This window comes from Nesoenas mayeri, assembly GCF_963082525.1.
Source record: "Nesoenas mayeri genome assembly, chromosome: 16".
Taxonomy (NCBI): Eukaryota; Metazoa; Chordata; class Aves; order Columbiformes; family Columbidae; genus Nesoenas; species Nesoenas mayeri.
The window spans coordinates 11,778,004-11,796,880 of NC_137562.1; the positions used below are offsets into that span (position 1 = coordinate 11,778,004).

Genomic DNA, 18,877 nt, shown 5'->3' on the forward strand with positions numbered 1-18,877 from the left:
TTCCCAGGCACCCCTGAGCCCCAGCCTGCCCTGGGTACTGATAGAGGCACTGCAGCCACCTCCGGGATGTCTGGCTGAGCCACGGCATCGGGAGCATGGCGTCCAGCAGGAGGGCATCAGCTCCGGGAACGGAGGAGCAAAAGGTAGCATGAGATGTGCCTCCAGTTTTGGCATCAAACCTTCTGGCTTGTGAGCACCTGTCGGTAGGGCCTGAACCCCCCTGTCAGTGAGGATGGAGCAATGTGTGGTCCTCACACCTCCCCCGCGATGGGCAGGGCTTGGGTGATGCAGGGAGCCGGGACTCCAGCGCTGAGATAAGTGACAGCAGCCCTTGGAAGGTGGCCTGGTGTTTCCACAAGCTGCCGTGACCTCATTAACAGACTGATTGCAACTAATGAAGCAAAACCAAAGCAGAGAATCAGGTGTGATGGGAGAGCTCTGGCTGCGCACTCCTCCCTGCCCCGTGCCGTGGCAAACAGTAGAGCTGAGATTGGGATTGCTGTTCAGGTGACTCAGGACCTATCACCTGCCTCTGAAAAAGCAAAAGGAGTGGGAAAAACAATGGAAAGAAGCATGGAGCATCACTCCTAGTAGCATAATTTCAGTGCTCTGCTTCTGTGGCACCCAGACCATCCTGCCTGTTTGCCAACATACATATGATATATAGCAGCAGTTCTCATTGTGTCTGCAAGGCCAGGACAATCTGTGCGCAGTCACCAGGATCCATCCCTTGGGGCAGGGCAGGAGCAGTGCTCCCAGCCCCCAGACCTCGTCCCGCAGGCAAGGGGTTCAGGAGAGGAGCCAGCGAGCAGGGCACCCTGCATTCCCACGTAAGTTGACTTTTCCTTTGAGCTCCAGACTCACAAATTGTCCTTCTTGCATCTTGTGATAAGATCTGGGGGATGGGAACGTGGAGAAGGGGCTCAGTTTCCTGAGGGTCTTGAGATGTTTTGGTTTTTTCTTTCCTAAAAGCCAGCCTCGAGCTCCCAGACACAGCAGCCCCGAGGAAAGCTTGCACAGGACAGACTGAAAAGCAGCAAAGCCATTGGGAGGCAACTGCTGAGCATCCGCTGCTCTTCCCTGAAATTTAATTTTAAATTGTCATGCTTGCTTAAGCCAGTTGTAGTTTTTCAGGAGCTGAACTGGGGTTTACAAGGCTTGAAATCAGCAACACTTCTGCAAGGGCCAGCCTGCAGCCCTCTCTGCATCATGTCCCCAGGGCAACAAGCAGGACGTGCATCCAAACCCCCCCTCTCAGCCCCTGCAGCCCCCCCGGACAGCCACAGCCCCACTCAGGACGGGATGCTGTGGCATCATCCCCACCACAGCAAATCCCTTTCCAGCTCTTGCTATGCCAGAGAAACGGAGAGGGATGTGCATCACTGCTGCCTGGAGAGTTACCTGGCAAACCGCTGCTACCGCAGCTGCTGGCAGCCAAATCCAAGTCACACACACGGTCACTAGCGAGAGAGGGACAGGATCCCGCCTGGGACTCCAGGGCTCTGTACAGCATGGACAACTCACCACTCTCCACAGCCTGCCAATGCACAGCACTCAGCTTGAAATACAGGGATGGGTCCCCTGCTCAGTAGTGGCAATGTCCCAGAGTGATGGTGGCAGGGACAGCCCCTCCAAAACCTGAAAAACCCCAGAGGAAGACACCAGCTGCATCTGGGCAGACGTTGGTCCGTAGGAAGAGGCACAGACCTTCTCTCCAGGTCGTGGTTGGCAGCAAGGAGCCGGTTCACCCCAGCAGCCTGGCTACCAGACCCTCTCCTGTTCTCCCCCAGGAGAGCATCCCTTCCCTTCCTTTGCTGTCTCAGTGAACAGCACATTCTCACCTTGAGAGGAGTGGAAATGGCAGCTGGAATGTGGACTGGAAAAAAAAATGAAAAAAGAAAGAAGAAAAAAAAAAATCTTGAGGCTTGTCCAAACCTACTCATGTTTATATTGGAGCCTGTGAGTGACATCAGAGCAGGGAGAGTATAAACACCAGCAGGACCTACTTGGGGCTTTAAAACCTGCGAACACGCCGCTGCCTCCAAACTGCCTGGGGGGTGATGTGCTGAAGTGGTGGAGGGGAGAGCAGCATGAGGCTCCAGCTGGAGAAGCGGCTCCTCTTCCTCTCGCTCCTCTGCATCCTCTCCAAGGTAAGGGAGATGGGGCTCTGGGGCAGCTTTAGCCTTACTCAAGGAAGCACCTGGTTCTTGCAAAATAAGAAGCAGGGAGTACTGGGCTGTCATAACAAGCCCGGCGCTAATGCCGGCTGGCAGCCAGGCTGTATTGATGCAGTCCCGTGGGGGCGCAGCTATGCATGGGAGAGACATTTGCAATGAAGCAGTGGGGTCTCATGTTCATGGGCCAAAGGCATCTGTTGTGCAAGTTCACGGAGCACAGAGGAATGACAGCAATGCGCTCTGTTTGCTCGCCCTGCAGCTCCCCGGGGCTGTGGAATGTGTCCCTGCAGCGAGCAGCAGCCCGGCAGTAGCGGCTCCTGCAGCCTCCTTGGTCCCTGCCCAGGCTGCGGGGCCAAGCAGCGAGCACCAGCCACAGCATTACTCAGCCGTCCCTCCCTCCCTGGGATGCTCATGCAGAGCCAATGCCTCCAACAGAGTTGGGGTTGTTGTAGTCATTTCATTTTTTTTGCTCTTGGACTCTGTTATAATAGTTGCCTGTGCAGAGAACAGGAGAGTTGAGATGCCTGGGCTATCTCAGCTTCAAGTCCTTCTAATTGCTGCTTGAATCCCAAGGCAGATCTTCTGCAAGCAAGGGCATCACAGCAGCACTGTGCCTATTTGAGTTCTTTCCCACACAGTTAAGATCTCTGATAGGAACCACATTGTCAGCTAAAGACAAGTTAATTACAAGGAGCAGAGGGAAACGGATTAATGGAGTTGGCTTGGCTAATCTTTCTAAAACATTGATCTGTAATAGCAACCTCCTGAAAGATGAAAAATGCCCTTGGCTGCCTGGGTAAGCTGTGATGGAGAAATGGCTCCTGGCCCAGGTGCTCAGGAGTGTCTGGAGAATCACCATGGGCCCTGGTGCCTCCAGCCCAAACCTGGCCCCACCACCTTCGGTCCCTGCCGGCAGTCTATCCCTCATTTCTGCCACACTACTAATGCTGCTCACTGATGAAACTAAAACAAGACTCAGATTGTCCAGCCCATTTTGGATCTATTTTATCTCCAGTTCCTGGCACTGACATTTCTACAGCTCCATAAAAAAACATCTGAACTGCAGCAAACAGGGAACAGAAAGCACCCCAGCACCCACCTTCTCTAGCTGGTTGCGTCAGACCTGATGCTACTTGGAGATGCTAGGAGAGAAAGAACAATGGTATCTAAAATCCACATAGTCCAGCTGAACCTATTGATCTCTTGGCAGTCTCAGCAGAGACACTAGTGTCTGGATCAGCAACAGGGCTGAATCTTTTGGTTGCCCATTTGCCAAAATGCTGTCTGTGTTGTACGTGCTGGCCGTGCAGCAAGCAGAGCGGCCAGGCTGCCAGAGAGCGGCTCAGAGCTGCTGCGTGGGGCTCACACACGTGCACGTGCTGTAAGGCCAGTGCTGGCAAAGAACTCACTTCCAAACTGCAGAGCTAAATCCCTTGGCTTCAGGCCCCGAATGCAACAGCCCTGTCAGATGCGACATGACGGGAGCACGAGCGCTGCCTGCAAAAGCTCTTTGTGCCAGGGTAATTGTGCGAGCAGAATGAGCCCTGGATGTAACACCGACCTGCCAGCTGAACTGCTGCAGGCACAGCCCTGGCAAACAACCAGCTGAGCAGACAAGCGGCTGCCATGCACAGCCCTGCCGAAACAATTGCTCGGTCTAGCTGGGAGGGGAGATGTAGCTCTCAGTCCTCCAAAACGTGCTGATCTGCCAGGCCAGGCAGATGATGCTGCAGCCAGGGATGGGCAGAGGAGGCAGCTGGGCCGGGAGGGAAAGCTGTGAGGTTTGCCTGGCTTCAGATCCCCCACTGCTGATGCAACACGCTGTTTCTTGGCATGAATGAGAGCTGTTGAGACTGTTCAGAATGAGGTGTTGGGCCACCACCATGTGCATGCAGCCCCTGCAAAGCCACATCTCCAGCTGGGCACGACCCACTGCCTTGGTGGCAAGCATGGGGGCATGCTGCTTCCCCCCCATCCCCAGGCTGCTTAGGGAAGCACTCGACTGCCTCCAGGGCCACCAGCCCTGTGAAATGCCCACCACTACCTGGGATGTTCACTTTGCAGCTCCATCTTCCTCCACTGCTACCTGGGTTGTTCACTTTGCAGCTCCATCCTCCTCCTGTGCATTCAGAGCAGTGATGTGTTCCCATCCTGCAGAGTGCTGAGCATCCCTAATTCTCTTGGGTGTTCATCATGCTGTGCCTTTAGAGGACAATAGCTTTCCAGGCTGCTTCACCCTATTCCTGTGGATTTTCAGAGCTTCCCTCCACTGAAAATCTGCCCTAATGATTAAGAGAGGGTTAACCTGGCTGTCCCAGTAAAATAGCAGCCATTAGCCAGAAGAACACCTGTACTGAATCAGCAACGGCTTTGCCTCTGCAGGTGTGTGCCCAGCTGTGCCGGCGACCATGCTACTGCCCCTGGGTGCCACCTCGCTGTCCCCGTGGGTCCCCCCTGGTCCTGGATGGCTGTGGCTGCTGTAAGATCTGTGCCCGGCGCCTGGGAGAGCCCTGCGACTACCTCCACGTCTGTGACCAGAGCCAGGGCCTCGTCTGCGACTACAGCACAGCATCCGCGGGGACAGGAGCCACCTGCAACTGTGAGAACAGTGCTGCCCGCTCCCCCCAGGCCTGTCCCCGAGCCCTCAGCCCAGCACAAGCCCCAGCTCCATCCAGGGCACCAGCCAGTGCCAGACATCCCATAGCGCTTTCAGAGAAGGAATTAAGGCTCTGAAAATAGCTTTATTGAGGCTGATGCAGTAGCTTGGCTGTGGGGCTGTGCGGCAGCTCCAGTCAGCTCTTGTGCCATTTACTGACTGGGGTCTTGGGGTGGTTTGAGCAGGGATGGACACAGGGGTCCTGGGGATGCTGCAGTCACCTTGCTGGGTCTGGAGCTTGGGGTCCAGCAGAGAAATTTCAGAGGAACTTTTTCTAATCTGAAAATCCTGAAAGGCAGCGTCAGAATCAAAGGGCAGGGGGTTTCTTACCAGCTGGTGAGCTGCTGCTTTGGAAAAACAGCAGAGATCAGCAGAGGAGGTAGGGAAGCTGCTGCAAACCTCTATCTGCCCCACACACCTCTCAGTCAGGCCCCCAGTTCAGCCTCTTAATGCCAGCACCATTGTTTCCCTCAGCAGTCCCCTCTAACCATCCACATCTCTGTCACTTTGTCCCTAATGGGGTCCCTGTCACTTGCAGTTGAAGACAGCGAGCAGGGCTGCGAGGTGAACGGCCGGCTCTACCGAGACGGGGAGGTTTTCCAGCCCAGCTGCAAACTCCAGTGCCGCTGCCTGGACGGGGGCTTCACCTGCGTCCCGCTCTGCCAGGAGGACGTCCGGCTGCCCACCCCGGACTGCCCCTTCCCACGGCGCGTGGAAATCCCGGGGAAGTGCTGTCCTGAGTGGATCTGTGAAGCGCGGGACCAGCACCTCCTCCGGGATGCTGGGGCAGGTAAGATGCAGGAGGTGTCAATGAGAGGATGCCCACACAGGTGTCTGGGGATGGTCCCTTCACCCCCAACCATGAACATCACCAGGAGACACCTCATTTCCCCACCACACAGGGCTATGCCTGCAGCACCCGCTGCACAGTGCCTGGCTGCAAACACCCCTTTTCCCTTCATCTCTTTCCATCCAGCCCCTGGGGCAGTGTCCCCATTGCTGCCATACCCCTGCCAGGAGTGGGGCACAGAGTGGAGCGCCTGCTCAGTCACCTGCGGTGTGGGCTTCTCGACCCGCGTCTCCAACCAGAACCGCTACTGCAGGCTGGAGACTCAGCGGCGGCTCTGCATGGCCAGACCCTGCCCAGCTCTGCCGGCAGCATCCCCAGTGGTAAGTGCCTCAGTGAAGATGGTGCCTCTGGGCAATAGGTTTCACTGAGAAAGGGAAAAGCCAGGCAGCACGAGCCGTGGCACCTCATCACACCTTCCCCACCATGAGCTGACTGTCTCAGGGAGAGATAACCTATGTCCTGAAACTGAGCTTTGAAAATAGCTGATGGCAGATGCACACCTGAATTTGGGGGTCTCTGGATGTCTGAATCCAAGCGCACTATGGATCCCACATAACTCTGAGCTTGCCCTGCCCCTGTGGCGGGAGAGGCACTTGCGGCTCCTCCCTGGGGACACCGGAGAAGCAGGGCTCTGCCAGCCCCTCAATTTACCTGACACAGCCCCAGTGTGGGCACAGTCAAAACTGCCTTGCTCGGATGCAGGCAGCACTTTCCAGGGCCAGGCACCTGCACTGCCACATGCCCCTGCTCCCTAGACATGGGGGACATGCCACCACCCTGCTCCATCACCCTGTCACTCTCTGCCTTTCCAGAGGGGAAGAAGAAGTCATCTGTAGCTGTGCCCACACTGGTCGCATCCCAGAGCCAACGCCTCATCCTGGGAAAGAGTCTGGCACAAACCCATGGCACTGTGGTTTTGGTGGAGATGTAGGACATGTCCTTTGGGAAACTGGGGAAGAACTGCTGGACTTTGGCTGCAAAAGAGAGCGGAAACACAAAGCAAGATTCCCATGTCACACAGCACCTGTCCCCTCTGTGCATCCCCGCTGCCCTAGGCATGATTACTGGGCAGCATTGCTGAGTTTCTTAGGCTGAATGAAATGGGGAAACCCTGCCATGAGCACAGACACACCTGAGAAACTAGGAATTGGTCTTTTCCTGGATCAGTGGGGCTTTTGAGAGGTGATGCTGTTCCTTTGCCACATTGCACATGCAGCTCTGCTCTGCGGGGGCTGCAAGAGAGACCGTCTCCAGCATCTGGAAATCCAAATCCCTGGGGGGAACTCTCACGCCCTGGCCCCCCTGGGATGGAGCAGGTGCATTGGGCTGCACACCACAGCAGCTCAACCGGGCACAAGCTCAGCCATCCCACCATAGCCACCTAGCAGCAGCATTCCAGGTCACAGGCAGAGGCATCCCTCTTGATGGCAGCTCTAATTCACCTTCCGTGCATCTCTCCAGAATAACCACGAACCTTCCCACTCTGCCTGGCCTCCTCCTCTCCAAAGCGCTGATGGTTTGGCAGGGCTTCAGCGAGCAAGGAGCTCAGACGAAGGAGACACAGCTCCACAGCACCAGACATATCGCCTGCCATCCAAGCACATACCCCGCCAGCCCAGGCCGAAAGAAAAGCAGGAAAAAAGAGAAAACAAATTGCAAAGATGAATCGGGGCCACCTCCTGATGGGCTGGAGCTGCTCCAGCTGTGCAAGAGTCGGGACAGGAGAGCTGCTCGGCAGCTCTGCCGTTGTTTTCTCACAGCAAAATCCTTCTGAGTGATTCAAAAATGAAACCCAAATGCCCTCTAACGGCCTTGCACAAGCTTGCAGAGGGAACGACTGTCCCATGGCTGGTGAGAATGGCAACTGGAAAGGAGCAGTGGTTTATGCGACACGTCCAGCTGAGATCTGGGCAGTTTAGATGTGTATTTGTGAAACTGAAAATAAAGATGTGCTCATCTAGGTCAGAGTTTGTATAGGCCTGTCTATGTGAGGTAAACCTGGCTCCGGTGAGCCCTGCTGCTCCCGACCAGCTTGGCTGCTGCAGGAGAGGCTTGACCCAGGATGAGGGAGTTTGGAGGCACCTCGATTCAGGCTGCTTAGAATAAGGAATAAAACAGGAAAAAAAAAAGTGAATCAAAGCACTGAAAACATTACTACAGTATATTATATCCTGGATTAAATTCTGCTCCTTTGCTTTTTCCCAGCCATAAGCCCCATCAGCTCTGCTGACAGGACCAACCCTGGCCATAGCAGTGCCGGGTCTCGCTCGCTGCGGGGATGAGTGGGAGAGCACAGCACGGCCCCAGCTGCATTGCTGCAGGCACAGACCAACCGTGCCTCTTCCCAGCCTCCCAAAAACCAAAGGAAACCCTTTTCCCCAAATTACATCTGACCGCGCTGGTAGTCAGTAGTGCAGTGACCCAGGAGGGGCGGGTTGCAACCACCACCCAAGGCAGCCACTCGCCTGCTCCCCTGACACCTGCAAAGTGCTGAAGATAAAATCAATGTCAAGGTTGTTTTTCAGTAACCTCTTGGGGAGAAGGGAAGGAAAGAAGGGGGAAAAAATAAAAAAAATATCTCACTGCTCATGCAGTAAAATATTGCTTACAAAGAGAATTATTTACTGTGATCATCTGGTGCTCTGCTCGAATGCAAATCATTAATTCAGTTTGATATGGGGATGCGGTGAACCTCTGGCAGGCAGCAAATCGCAGAATGAACGTGGCTCGGTGTGCAACTTCCACTGGCTTTTTTACCTCTGCAATGGCTATGCCAAAAAAGTGGTGACATGAGGCTCTTGTGGACCTTGAAACCACAATGTTCCTCGACTGACATGGGTAAGACATGCTCTGTGCACTGAAAATCCTGGGGTTTAAGCCAGTTCTTGTTTCAGCACACAGTGACAGCGCCATGGCCAGCAGGGAGTGCTGCCAGGGCACTCACCTCCTCCCGAATCCTGCCCAGCCGCCTCTGGATGATGGAAATAATCAAAAGGTCACTTTTTAAGCAGCAACCTGTAATTCCCATCTCCAACAGTAATGACTCAACACACCTCTGCTGTAATTTTCTTTTTTTTTTTCTTTTCCTACAAAATGTCATTTCTCCCTGATTCACTAAGCAGAAAACATCTAAATAATGAATTAATAAATCCAAATAAATCAGAGTTATTTTTCCCTAAGAATACAGGCAAATCAACTCTTGCAATTTGATTGCCAGTCTCACAATATTTGCTATTTGAGCTAAAGCCTTGCTACCCTGGAAACATGTGGCTATTTGAGGATCACTTTTATTGCAGCCTCTGATGCAGCGGGTCCCGGGCTTCGCCTGCTCATGCGGGGCAGCAGATGAATACTTTGCCATCCACATACTATTATGGTCACCTGTAAAGATAATAATAATAATAATAATAATAACCAGAAGACAAGTCACCCCTGTCCTCAAGGCACACTGCCACATCGGCACACATCAATGGCATGTGATTTGACAGCCATATTCCTGAACCAGCGGTGAGCAACAGATCACAGCTCATTTCAGCACAAGCACACACAGCAGCTGAAGGAGAAACTGTGTGCTGCTGCTGGAGTAAACAACCCGCATCAAAATTTGTTTTTCCAAGCCATTCTCATGACTGATGATATTTAAACACATGGAGTTGGCTGAGAAAGGGCTGGACAAGCCCCTCATTAAATCTAAACGTTTTCAGATAGCAGGACTGCAGTGCTCAATAAGCTCAGAGCAGCTCATGACCCTTCATGATCTCTGCCTCAGTTTCCCTAATGATCAATGCTCTGGGACAAAGAGGACTGCTCCCAGCTTGTTCCTCTTGTCTCACTGCATGTCTGCAGCTGTATAAAGTTGTTCTGCAAATGCCCTGCCAACCCCAGGCTGCAGGAGCAGCTGAGATGCACAGAGGCAAAGGGGGCAGGAGCAGGGCAGGATGGAGCACTGCTTTCCCAAGGAGGGAGTCCCCACAGACCCTCTCCTGCTGCTACTCTGGGAGCACAGACCCAGCACAGCTTCTGCAAACCTCAGAAAACCCATATCCTCACCCCACGGAAACAGCTTTTCAGCCTCACCTCTCGGGGCACGCCTGTAGTGGCCAGATGTTATCTCATAAGCAGGAAATAACAAACAGCCTTTCCCATCGTGTGTCTGCTCCAGCAAACACTTCTTGGAGTCAACACACCAATATCCACCATAAGCAGCTATCTCCACCCCACATCTTGGGCTTCCCCAACCTGCCATGCCCGAGTATGGTCCAGCAGAGATGTCTGGCTGCTCCTGAGGGACAGGCAGTCAGGATGGCTCAGCAGGACTCACTCATCTCCTTCCCTGACAAGATATCAGCCTCTTCCCAGCCCTTGCCCTGGATTAAGTTCCCAAAAAGGAGGTGGCCAAGCTGTTCCTGGGCCCAGCCCTCCACCTGATGTTGTTTTGCCAAGGTCATTTCCCTATGGCTTGCCAGGGTGAACCTTCTCCCTTCTGATTGCCTGTTTACTCCTGCGCCTGGAGATGAAGTTATTTCTGGCTTTATTTATGCGGCAGCAACTGCTCAGCAATGTGAACAGGGGCTGGCTTGCCTTGGGGGTCCTCTTTAGGGCCATCAGTTTTAGCTCTCACCCCAACCTCACAATATCTGGGCATCTTCTGCATGACACCCCCTGTGACAGGGAGGGCAGGGGAGGAACGTCACTGCCTGTCTCACATTTCTTCCCTGCATGGGTCAAAACTGCTCAAAGGAGGGCAGGAGGGAGAGGATTTTTATGTATGGGGAGGGATACAGAAGGATGGACAGTGTGGTCTGAGCAGCGGGGTCAGGAGAAAGGCACTGAGGGGCTCCTGGGGAGCAGGCATGCAGCCCCTGGTCTGGAGGGACAGGGGTTTGTCCTCACTCGAGTGGGACAGAACAGGCTGAAAGCTCTGGCCCTCACCATCAGACATCTCCCACCCCCTCGGAGGCAGAGCCCCACTCCCGCCTCCCTGCTCCCTTCCTCCAGGCACGCACGGCATCCAAAATAGCCGGAGCCCCGTGCGTCCCTGGCACCCGGCTCAAAATATCTCAAGTGGGCTGGCGGCAGGCGCCGAGAGCTGCGGAAGCACTGGACACTGAGGCTCTCGGCTGAGGCGGCCCTTGCCATGTCCTCCCCGGGCTCCAGGAGGGAGCCACGCATACCAAACCCCCCGGGAGCAGGGAGGTGAGGGCAGCCAGGAGCACCACGCTGGCTCTGGGCACGGCACCATCGGTGCCACTCCACCCTTGGCGAGAGGCTCCACTTCACCAGGCACCGGCACCCCCACCACCAGCACCGCCGCAGGAGCAGGGCTGCCGATGGCCAGGGAGGCTCTCACCCCGTGGCCTGGCAATGGCAGTGGGTCCCTGTGCCCCGTGGACGCTGCCTTCGCCCAGTGCTTCTTGCCCGCTGTCTACCTGGTGGTGATCCCGCTGGGGCTGGTGGGGAACGGGCTGGGGCTGTGGCACCTCTGCAGCGGGCCCCGGTGGGGCGTCCGCCATCCACTGGGGTTGCTGGTGGGCAACCTGGGGCTGGCCGACCTGCTGTACGTCAGCACGCTGCCCTTCCTCGTCAGCTACTACCTGCGGGGCAGAGCCTGGCTCTTCGGGCAGGGCTGGTGCCGGGTCACCCGGGGGCTCTTCCACCTCAACCTCTACGCCAGCATCGGCTTCCTCACCTGCATCAGCGTGCACCGCTACCTGGGCATCGTGCACCCGCTGAAGGCACGGGGCAGGTGGCAGGGAGCAACCTCTTCTGCGTGGCTCAGCGCGATGGTCTGGGGGTGGGTCATCGTGCAGGTAGCTCCTGATTTTGCCTTCAGCAAGATGGATGACACAGGGACACAGTGCCATGACACGACGGGGCACGAGAACCTGGGTGTTTACTTGCCATACACCGTGGCCATCACCGTGACCGGGTTCATCATCCCATTCCTCATCATCATTGGATGCTACTGCCATGTGGTGGTGGTGCTCTGCAAGAATGACACCATGGACCTCAGCCTCAGGAGAAGAAGCATCAGCCTGGTGATTCTCGTGATGGTTCTCTTCTCCATCTGCTTCCTCCCCTACCACATCTTCAGAAACCTCAACTTGTTGTCTCGAGGCTGGCAGCTGCAAGGGTCCTGCACACAGGCTTTAAAGAACATCTACATTTCCTACCAGGTGACCCGGGGCCTGGCCAGCTTCAACAGTGCCCTCAACCCCCTGCTCTATGTGATGACCAGCGAAGACTGCATGTCACGTATGAGAACCGTCTGCCAAAGTGCCAGCCAGTCCCTGAGGTCCACCTTCAGGAGGAACAATTCCTGCCAGGCAGATGAGAAGAAGGTGAACATCATTCTTTGTGAGGAGGAGGCTTCTGATGAGCTCTGAGGTACCCAACACTTCCTCCAAAGGATGCACCACTTCAGTCCACGCTTGACCTCGTCGTGGGAGCAGCCCCCCACCTTGATGCTTGTTTTGCAGAGATGGTGACTGCAGCATCACTGGCTCCAGTCTCACACAAGGGACAAACAGGACTGATAGCATCAGAGAGCAGACTGGGGACAGGTTTTAGGGGGAAGCTGCTCAACCCAACCATTTTTCCTATAGAACACCTGGAGATGGAAAGACAAACATTGTACTTACTCCAGTCCTGAAGCATTTCTCAGTCCAGCCTCCAGTGCAGCGCTCATGGCTGGTTAACACTGCCCTGGCTCCCTGGCCATTCATCAAGCTCCTCAGTGAGTGTGGGATGGGGTGAAAAATGCTTTGTCCCACCTCTGCATCCCCTCTGTCCCAATGGACATGGGTTTTAGACAGGATTCTCTCCTTCATGCAAGGAAAAGGCACCAGTAATTAACTCTCTGCATCACAGGACAGCTTAAGAGGGGGAATTTTTGCAGGGGGAAGTGCTTTGGAAATATTCATTAAAATATCAGGTTTTAAATATATGACTAAGCTGTGCCAGTTCCTGGGTTAGTTGTTCCTGGATGACTGAGCTGCTTCAGGATCTGCCCACCTCCTTCATAGAAGAAAGTAAGTATTTTAGCATTACTCACTCTTTTTTGGAAGAGCATATAGCAGACAACAAATTGGCATTTTAAAGTTTCTGGAGGCTGTTGGCTGGGTTTGGATATTTGCAAGGCGACCGGCTACAGTAGCCTGAACCGCTGCTTTCAGCAGGTGAATCCTGGAGAGGTTTGAAATCTTCAGGTGGGTGGCTGCATCTCACTCTTGCATCCAGCCTTGAGAGGGGAGATTAGATGTGTCTATTAAAAATCAGACATGCAAAGAAAAGAGACGATGCTAGTTTGAAGGCTTGCAAAGGCAAGATTCAGTAGCACGCACAGTCCATGTGTTGTTGCTGGGGGGAGGGCGCAAGGATCTTTTCCTGACCAATGTTTTGGTTTTTGCTCTTCGTGCTCCCCACCACGAACAACTTGAACGTTTTAGTCCTTGTGAGAAAAGCGACATGATTTGAAACAGCAGATCTTGCAGCTGAGCTGAAGGAAGCACATTGTGAGTTAAAACCAGCCCACGCTAGGAAGCACCGACCCACGGACGCTGTGCTCTTTGGACCAAAGCCCGATGTCTATCACAGTCAGCTGCTCCTCGCTCGGACCCACCTTTGCTGCTGCGCAAAGGGAGCTGCAGCTGGCTTTCTGATGGAGTCGATATGTCCAAAGTGCAAATAAATACCTAATGCTTCCAGTCGCAAGTCGTCTGGCTTCTTTTAAAGCTTCGCAGGAACACTGGAGCCAGCTGGTCAGCAGGCTGGACCAGGGGTGACGAGTTTCCCAGGGGTCTGCAGCCGGGAACAGTCTCTGCCTGTGCGGTGAGCCTGCAGGCAGCTGGACATCAGCAGAGCCGGGCCAGACACACACTGAGGCAGGTCCAGAGTCTGCCCAGCACCTGGTGGGGCTCCAGCAGAACTTCCAGTTCCCACCTCATCCAGAGGAAACCCCAAAACAAAACTTAAATTCCCAAATGAGATGTTCTCTGCAGTCCTGGGGACATTAAGACCTGGTCTGGCCTCTGCTCCTTGCACACACACCCCAGATCTGAGCTTCTGCAGAGCTCTGAACTCGAGTCCCCCTTTCCTGAAAAAATACCCACACCTCTGAAACCTGTCCAGCTTTTCCATCTTCACACACAAATCCCATCTAAGATACTCCAGCTTCCCACAGAACCACCCATGGCTGCCCGCAGCCCACGGGAGCTGCAGCACCCTGACATTGAACCTACCTTGTGCATGGCTGACTAGAACAAAGCATCGCTGTACCCTAGGGAAGGAGCACATCATAGGAAGCACCAGCAAACTCTGCTCTCACCTCCTGCATCACTGTGTTCAACTCTGTCTTCTCCAGTGCCTCCTCATGTCACTGTTAATGATGATTTAAGGATCTGCATCCTGAGAAGCATCTCTGAGCCCCAGGGACAGTCACAGCCATAAATCTGCTCATTTTTCTGTGTCTTGCAGCCCTCAAATCAGCACAAGCCATGAAGAATCTGTATGTTGGGATGATAGCCCCGAGATATAGGAGTTTTTTGGTATCTCATGCCTTGCATTCCCTTTGATTTTCAGACAATATTGCTTCCCTTTGTGAACTGAAGAGACGAGCTCCTTCCCTTTATTAGCTGTATGCATAATTAAGGGCCAACCACTGGCACATGAGCCAGCCTGGCTGGCTTTCACAGCTGGTGATGGGGCAGCAAAGCAGCTCTTCTCCCTCCAACCCTCGCCATCCAGGGAGGCTCCTTTCCTCACAAAGTGCAGCCACTGCTCTCAGTGTGACGCTGCGGGACATTGTCACTGCTGGGGACCTGCCCAAAATGTGTGGGCATCACTGACCCCTCCAAGCCCTCCTAGTGCTCCTTATCCCCTGGGAGCAGAGCAAGTGGGGCTGTCCCTGTAGCCCTGTTCAAGCTTTGGGAGAGGTCCTTTCCCTCCGCTGCAGAGACTTTCCAGCACTGGCAGGTTTCCTGACACAAGCTGCACATTCTCATGGGGATCTGCAGGAAGAAATAAATTAATTTCACCTCTTTTAGGCTCCTGGCTTGAGATGATCTAAATGTTCCTCTTTCCCTCCCTTGGCCTGAAGATGCCTAAAATCAGGCGAGAGGAGTCCCACCTGTCCCATCTGCTTTTCCCACAGACTCTGGCACAGTGCGGTGGAGCAATCAACTTGTCTGCAAAGGCAGATTTTTAACTCCCTCACCCCGATTAGACCAAACCAAACATGGTGGGAACTCTCCTGCTGACATTAACAGGATTGGGATCAAGCCTGGAAACCTGGCAGCATTTCTTGCCTTATTAAATAAACCCCTCTTGGTTGAGGTTTTGTTGCAAACACAGTCAAGATTTGTTACGTTAAAGAGAACTTTTGAACTGACAGCCCTGGGAAGCTGTTCAGGCAGAATTAACAGGCACACGTACAGTTGCACAGATGTACAACCACCTTCTTTCCCTAAAACGCAAAACTGTTTTTCTTGGCATGCAAAACACTCTATGAGAAGAAAATATTGCTATCTGCAGCAGCTAAATGCGTAGAACTTGACTCTTGTTTAATTCTCTATTTCACTTTTGCACAGATTAAAAAGAGACTAAACATGTCATGGTTCCAGGGTTTTTGTGTTTCCAGAGGCAGCCAGTGAAGCGAGGGGCTCAGAGACTCTGGTGGGGAGCGGGAGCCAGCGGCGGGTGCTGCGGGGGCCAGCGGTGGGTGCTGCGGGAGCCAGAAGTGGGTGCTGCAGGAGCGAGCGGTGGGTGCTGCAGGAGGCTCCCGCAGGTCTCAGCTCCCCATTAAGGCACTGGGATTTTGCGGTGCATTTTTACAGCATGGTTGGAGGCGGCTGCGTGTGCACTGAAAGGGATGAGTCACTCAGGTCACTAATGAAAGGTCACAGCATCCTTGGAATCAGCGAGAGGCATTTATTTCTTCAGCTAAACAATTTCATTGCTAAAGTACCTTTGGCTCCTCTAGCCAACAACAGACCCGACGAGTTATCTTATTTACCAAGGATATCGACCAGACTGGGGAAGGAATAGTGGATGCAATTACGCCAGGTGACCTGGGCAAAAATGGTAAATATAGCTATGGCTTGGTGCTGTTGGTGAAGAGTTTAATAAAAGAGAAAAACCTGAGTCTTTGTCTGTGCTGCGCAGAGTGTTTTGGGATCTGAGAGACAAACAGCTTGTGAAGAAGAGCGAATCACATAAATAGAACAACATTTAGCATGGCTGCATGAGGCCATCAGTCTAATATTACTCCTGCAGCGCATGTAGTTATAAATAGGTGATGCCGTGTAGCGTGGGACCTGGGGAGGGCGAGAGCTGAGGAATGCACTCGCGGCTCGGCGCAGCGGCACTAATGCGCATTTGTATGTGCGTGACAGAGCGACTGCGGCTGCACCTGCAGGCAGGGTTGTCCTGGAGGACTTGGCGAGCCCAGGCTTCACACAGATGTGCCATTTTTCATACCATCCCTCTAAATATCCCCCAGCAGCAAACACTCTGCGCCCCTTGCCATGGGTGCTGCTCGTTGCTCAAGGCAGGGGTCGGCACAGAGAGCCAGGCAGAGAGAAACCCCCAGGAGCTGCTCTGTGCGTCGCCACACAACCTGGGAGCAGAATATAGTTTGAATTTCTCCCAGCACCTCCATTCTGCCTTGACCAGGATATGCTCAGATTGGACCCTGCTCCCTGAAGAGCCCTTCGTGCCAGGACACAGCCCAGCCAGCGTGAAATCCTTCTGTTTGTTTGGGCTCGTGGGCAAAAAGTTTACCCCAAGGAGCATCAGAGAGCTCCCAGGCTTCTCAGTAACTCCTCAGAGAGGCTGATCCATGCTGTGCAGAGGACATCCAAGGACAGGAGACAGGTTAACTCCATCCTGGATGCCTTTGCTGTGATATGGAGGTGCTGCTCAGCAGAGGTGGGCGAGAACTGCACACCACAGATCCCAGTCGGCCCTTTCCACCCTGGACCCCCTGCAGCACTGGTCAAAGATGTTTAGGGTGGGAAGGTCCCATGGCAATGCGGAGCTGCTGGCACAGAGGAGAGCTCTGGGGTAGATTTGTTGTTGGTGATGTCAAGAGCCAGGCACCTTCACTGAATGAAGCGTTAGTTGGTTGTAGAAGCAAAAATCCCCTATAAAAGACTGCAATGCTGGGATGGCAATGCAGTGCCATGCTGGGAGCCTGGAGGGGCCAGGGATGCAGAGAGCCCTTGGGCTGCAGCTCTTCTGCGTGCCAGGGGCTCTCCAAGTCCCCAGCAGGTCTGCAACACCCAGCAGGAGATGCTGCAGCCTCCCCAGGGCTGCTGGGGGAAGCATCTTTCTGCATGCGAAGCAGAAACAACAGTCCCTGCACCACCGACACTGAGACGGGCAGAGGGGAAGGGCTCTGGTGCGTTTGCACCAGGGCCAGCTGTAGAACAGGGACATCGATGGCACAAGGTGCCCAGTGAAGCAGAGGGCCCCCATGAGCTGAAATATGAGGGACAAGTCTCTGTTTTAACCCATCTATCCATAGGGATGAGCATGAGCCAATCTCCCTGTGCCTGGGTTTTGTGGGCACAGCCGGTGGTGGAGGAACCAACCTCTGGGTGGGTCAGTGTCTCCTCCTCCTCCTCCTCCTTGCCAGGTCTCCATTTCATAACTCCTCATCCTCAGATTTACTGCCAGTGGCTCTGGTTAACCCCAACAGAAGCAAACTCAGCAGCACAGAAGGCAAGAGGAGGGTTTATTTTTTCCTTTCCAGTGCCGCATGGGTGAAGAGCAGAGGGTGGTTCATGGATGAACCCCAGACTCAGCCTGAGAGGACTGGGCAGCATCCCCTCCCAAAGGCACAGCACAGGAATGAGCCATGGACCTGTCACATCAGCATCTGCAAACCCCAGGCTGGGGGACAGCTCGCAGCTCCCAATCCGCCTACATAAAGAAGACCATTAAAATGCGGTTCCCAGCCAGAAACCCAAAAATGGCCATGCTCGGAGTCTGTCGCCTGGCTCCAGAGGTGCCCTGGGGAATCACCCAGAAGAGCATCATCCCCTGTCACCACTTTGCCTCCGCTCCCACCCCGAGAGACACTCAAACAAGAGACCTAAAAGTTAGCTAAATATTTCAAAACCCAGAGAAGCCCCTGGTTTATTTTCCCATGGAGCTCACATGGTTTGCCTGCCTCCAGAAAAGCCTAGCATTAATTTGATTGCCCGTAACCGATTCACAGCAGAGCTGGCGCCCTGATGCCCAGAACAGCTGGGATTGCTGTGCCGCTGCTTGCTCGGCCCCAGGGACACCGCACAGCCCCTGAGTGTGGCTGGAACAAAAGGGCCAGGGCTGGAGCAGGGGACAAACAGCTGAGCCAGGCGCACATAGGAACCTCTTTGCATTTGCAATTCAGAGAGGATGCGTCTCATCTCCCCAATTAATCCTTCCAGAGAAAAGCCTGGAGAGAAGCAGCTGGAAAAATCTCTGCATACAAACAAGATGTAGTAAAATCTGTAATTTTGAGGTGGAGGAAGAAATGTGGCCCCCAAACAGTGCTCTCACCGCAAGAGAAAACAAATATTTTCATTTGGTTGTATTCATTCCCTACCGGGAACCTGCTGTGCTCTCAGCCATGGCACAGCTGGGAGCATTTTTGCAGAGCAATTCACAGCTCGCTGGGATGGGAAATTGCTTGTGGCCCCAAAGCTGGAGCTGCTTTAGGCTGGTCGATGCTGGCGGATGGGACCAGCCCAGGGAGCGTCACGAGCAGGGAAAGAAAGATGCATCTTGGTGGAATCAAACAGCCCATTGAAGTAAGTTGATGCTTGTATGGGAGGCATGATCAGCATCTCAGCACCAGCTCCCTGAGCTCCAGAGGCAGAACAGGAAAGATGTTTTGAGTTTTACAAATAAACACACTTTTTCCCAGTTGAAGTGCTTGGGGCCCAATTTGTTTCCTAATGGGTTATTTTTAGCATTGAAATGACCTGTTTGCTGTAAACTGTCTGCCTGGAAAGCGAAGCCCCAGGGTGGCAGATGGGGCTGCCACAGCTCCTGCACCATGAGGTCGCTGTCCCAGATGCCGACAGCGCCAAATCTCAGCTCACCGGTGGAACAGGAGCCACTGTCATTCTTCCCTCAAGCACAGCCAGGCAGGCATGCATTGGAACCGGGAGCCGCTGCCCTGCGTGTCCCCCATGGGAAGAAGGGTGC

At 54.0% G+C, this 18,877-nt stretch overlaps 2 protein-coding genes across 2 annotated transcripts; both read left to right on the plus strand.

The window, feature by feature from the left end:
* Positions 1-2,090: 2,090 nt before the first annotated feature.
* Positions 2,091-7,894, plus strand: CCN5 (cellular communication network factor 5; the record flags this gene model as incomplete). The annotated part of the gene is made up of 5 exons (XM_080354707.1): positions 2,091-2,150; positions 4,560-4,776; positions 5,372-5,623; positions 5,810-6,003; positions 7,889-7,894. The coding sequence occupies 5 exons, from the start codon at positions 2,091-2,093 to the stop codon at positions 7,892-7,894; spliced, it is 729 nt and encodes a 242-aa protein (XP_080210833.1).
* Positions 7,895-11,013: 3,119 nt separating this feature from the next.
* On the plus strand, positions 11,014-12,069 carry LOC308046573 (P2Y purinoceptor 1-like; the record flags this gene model as incomplete). Its single annotated transcript, XM_080354503.1, has 1 exon — positions 11,014-12,069. One exon carries the CDS (start codon positions 11,014-11,016, stop codon positions 12,067-12,069), a length of 1,056 nt encoding a protein of 351 aa, XP_080210629.1.
* Between the last annotated feature and the right edge of the window lie 6,808 nt (positions 12,070-18,877).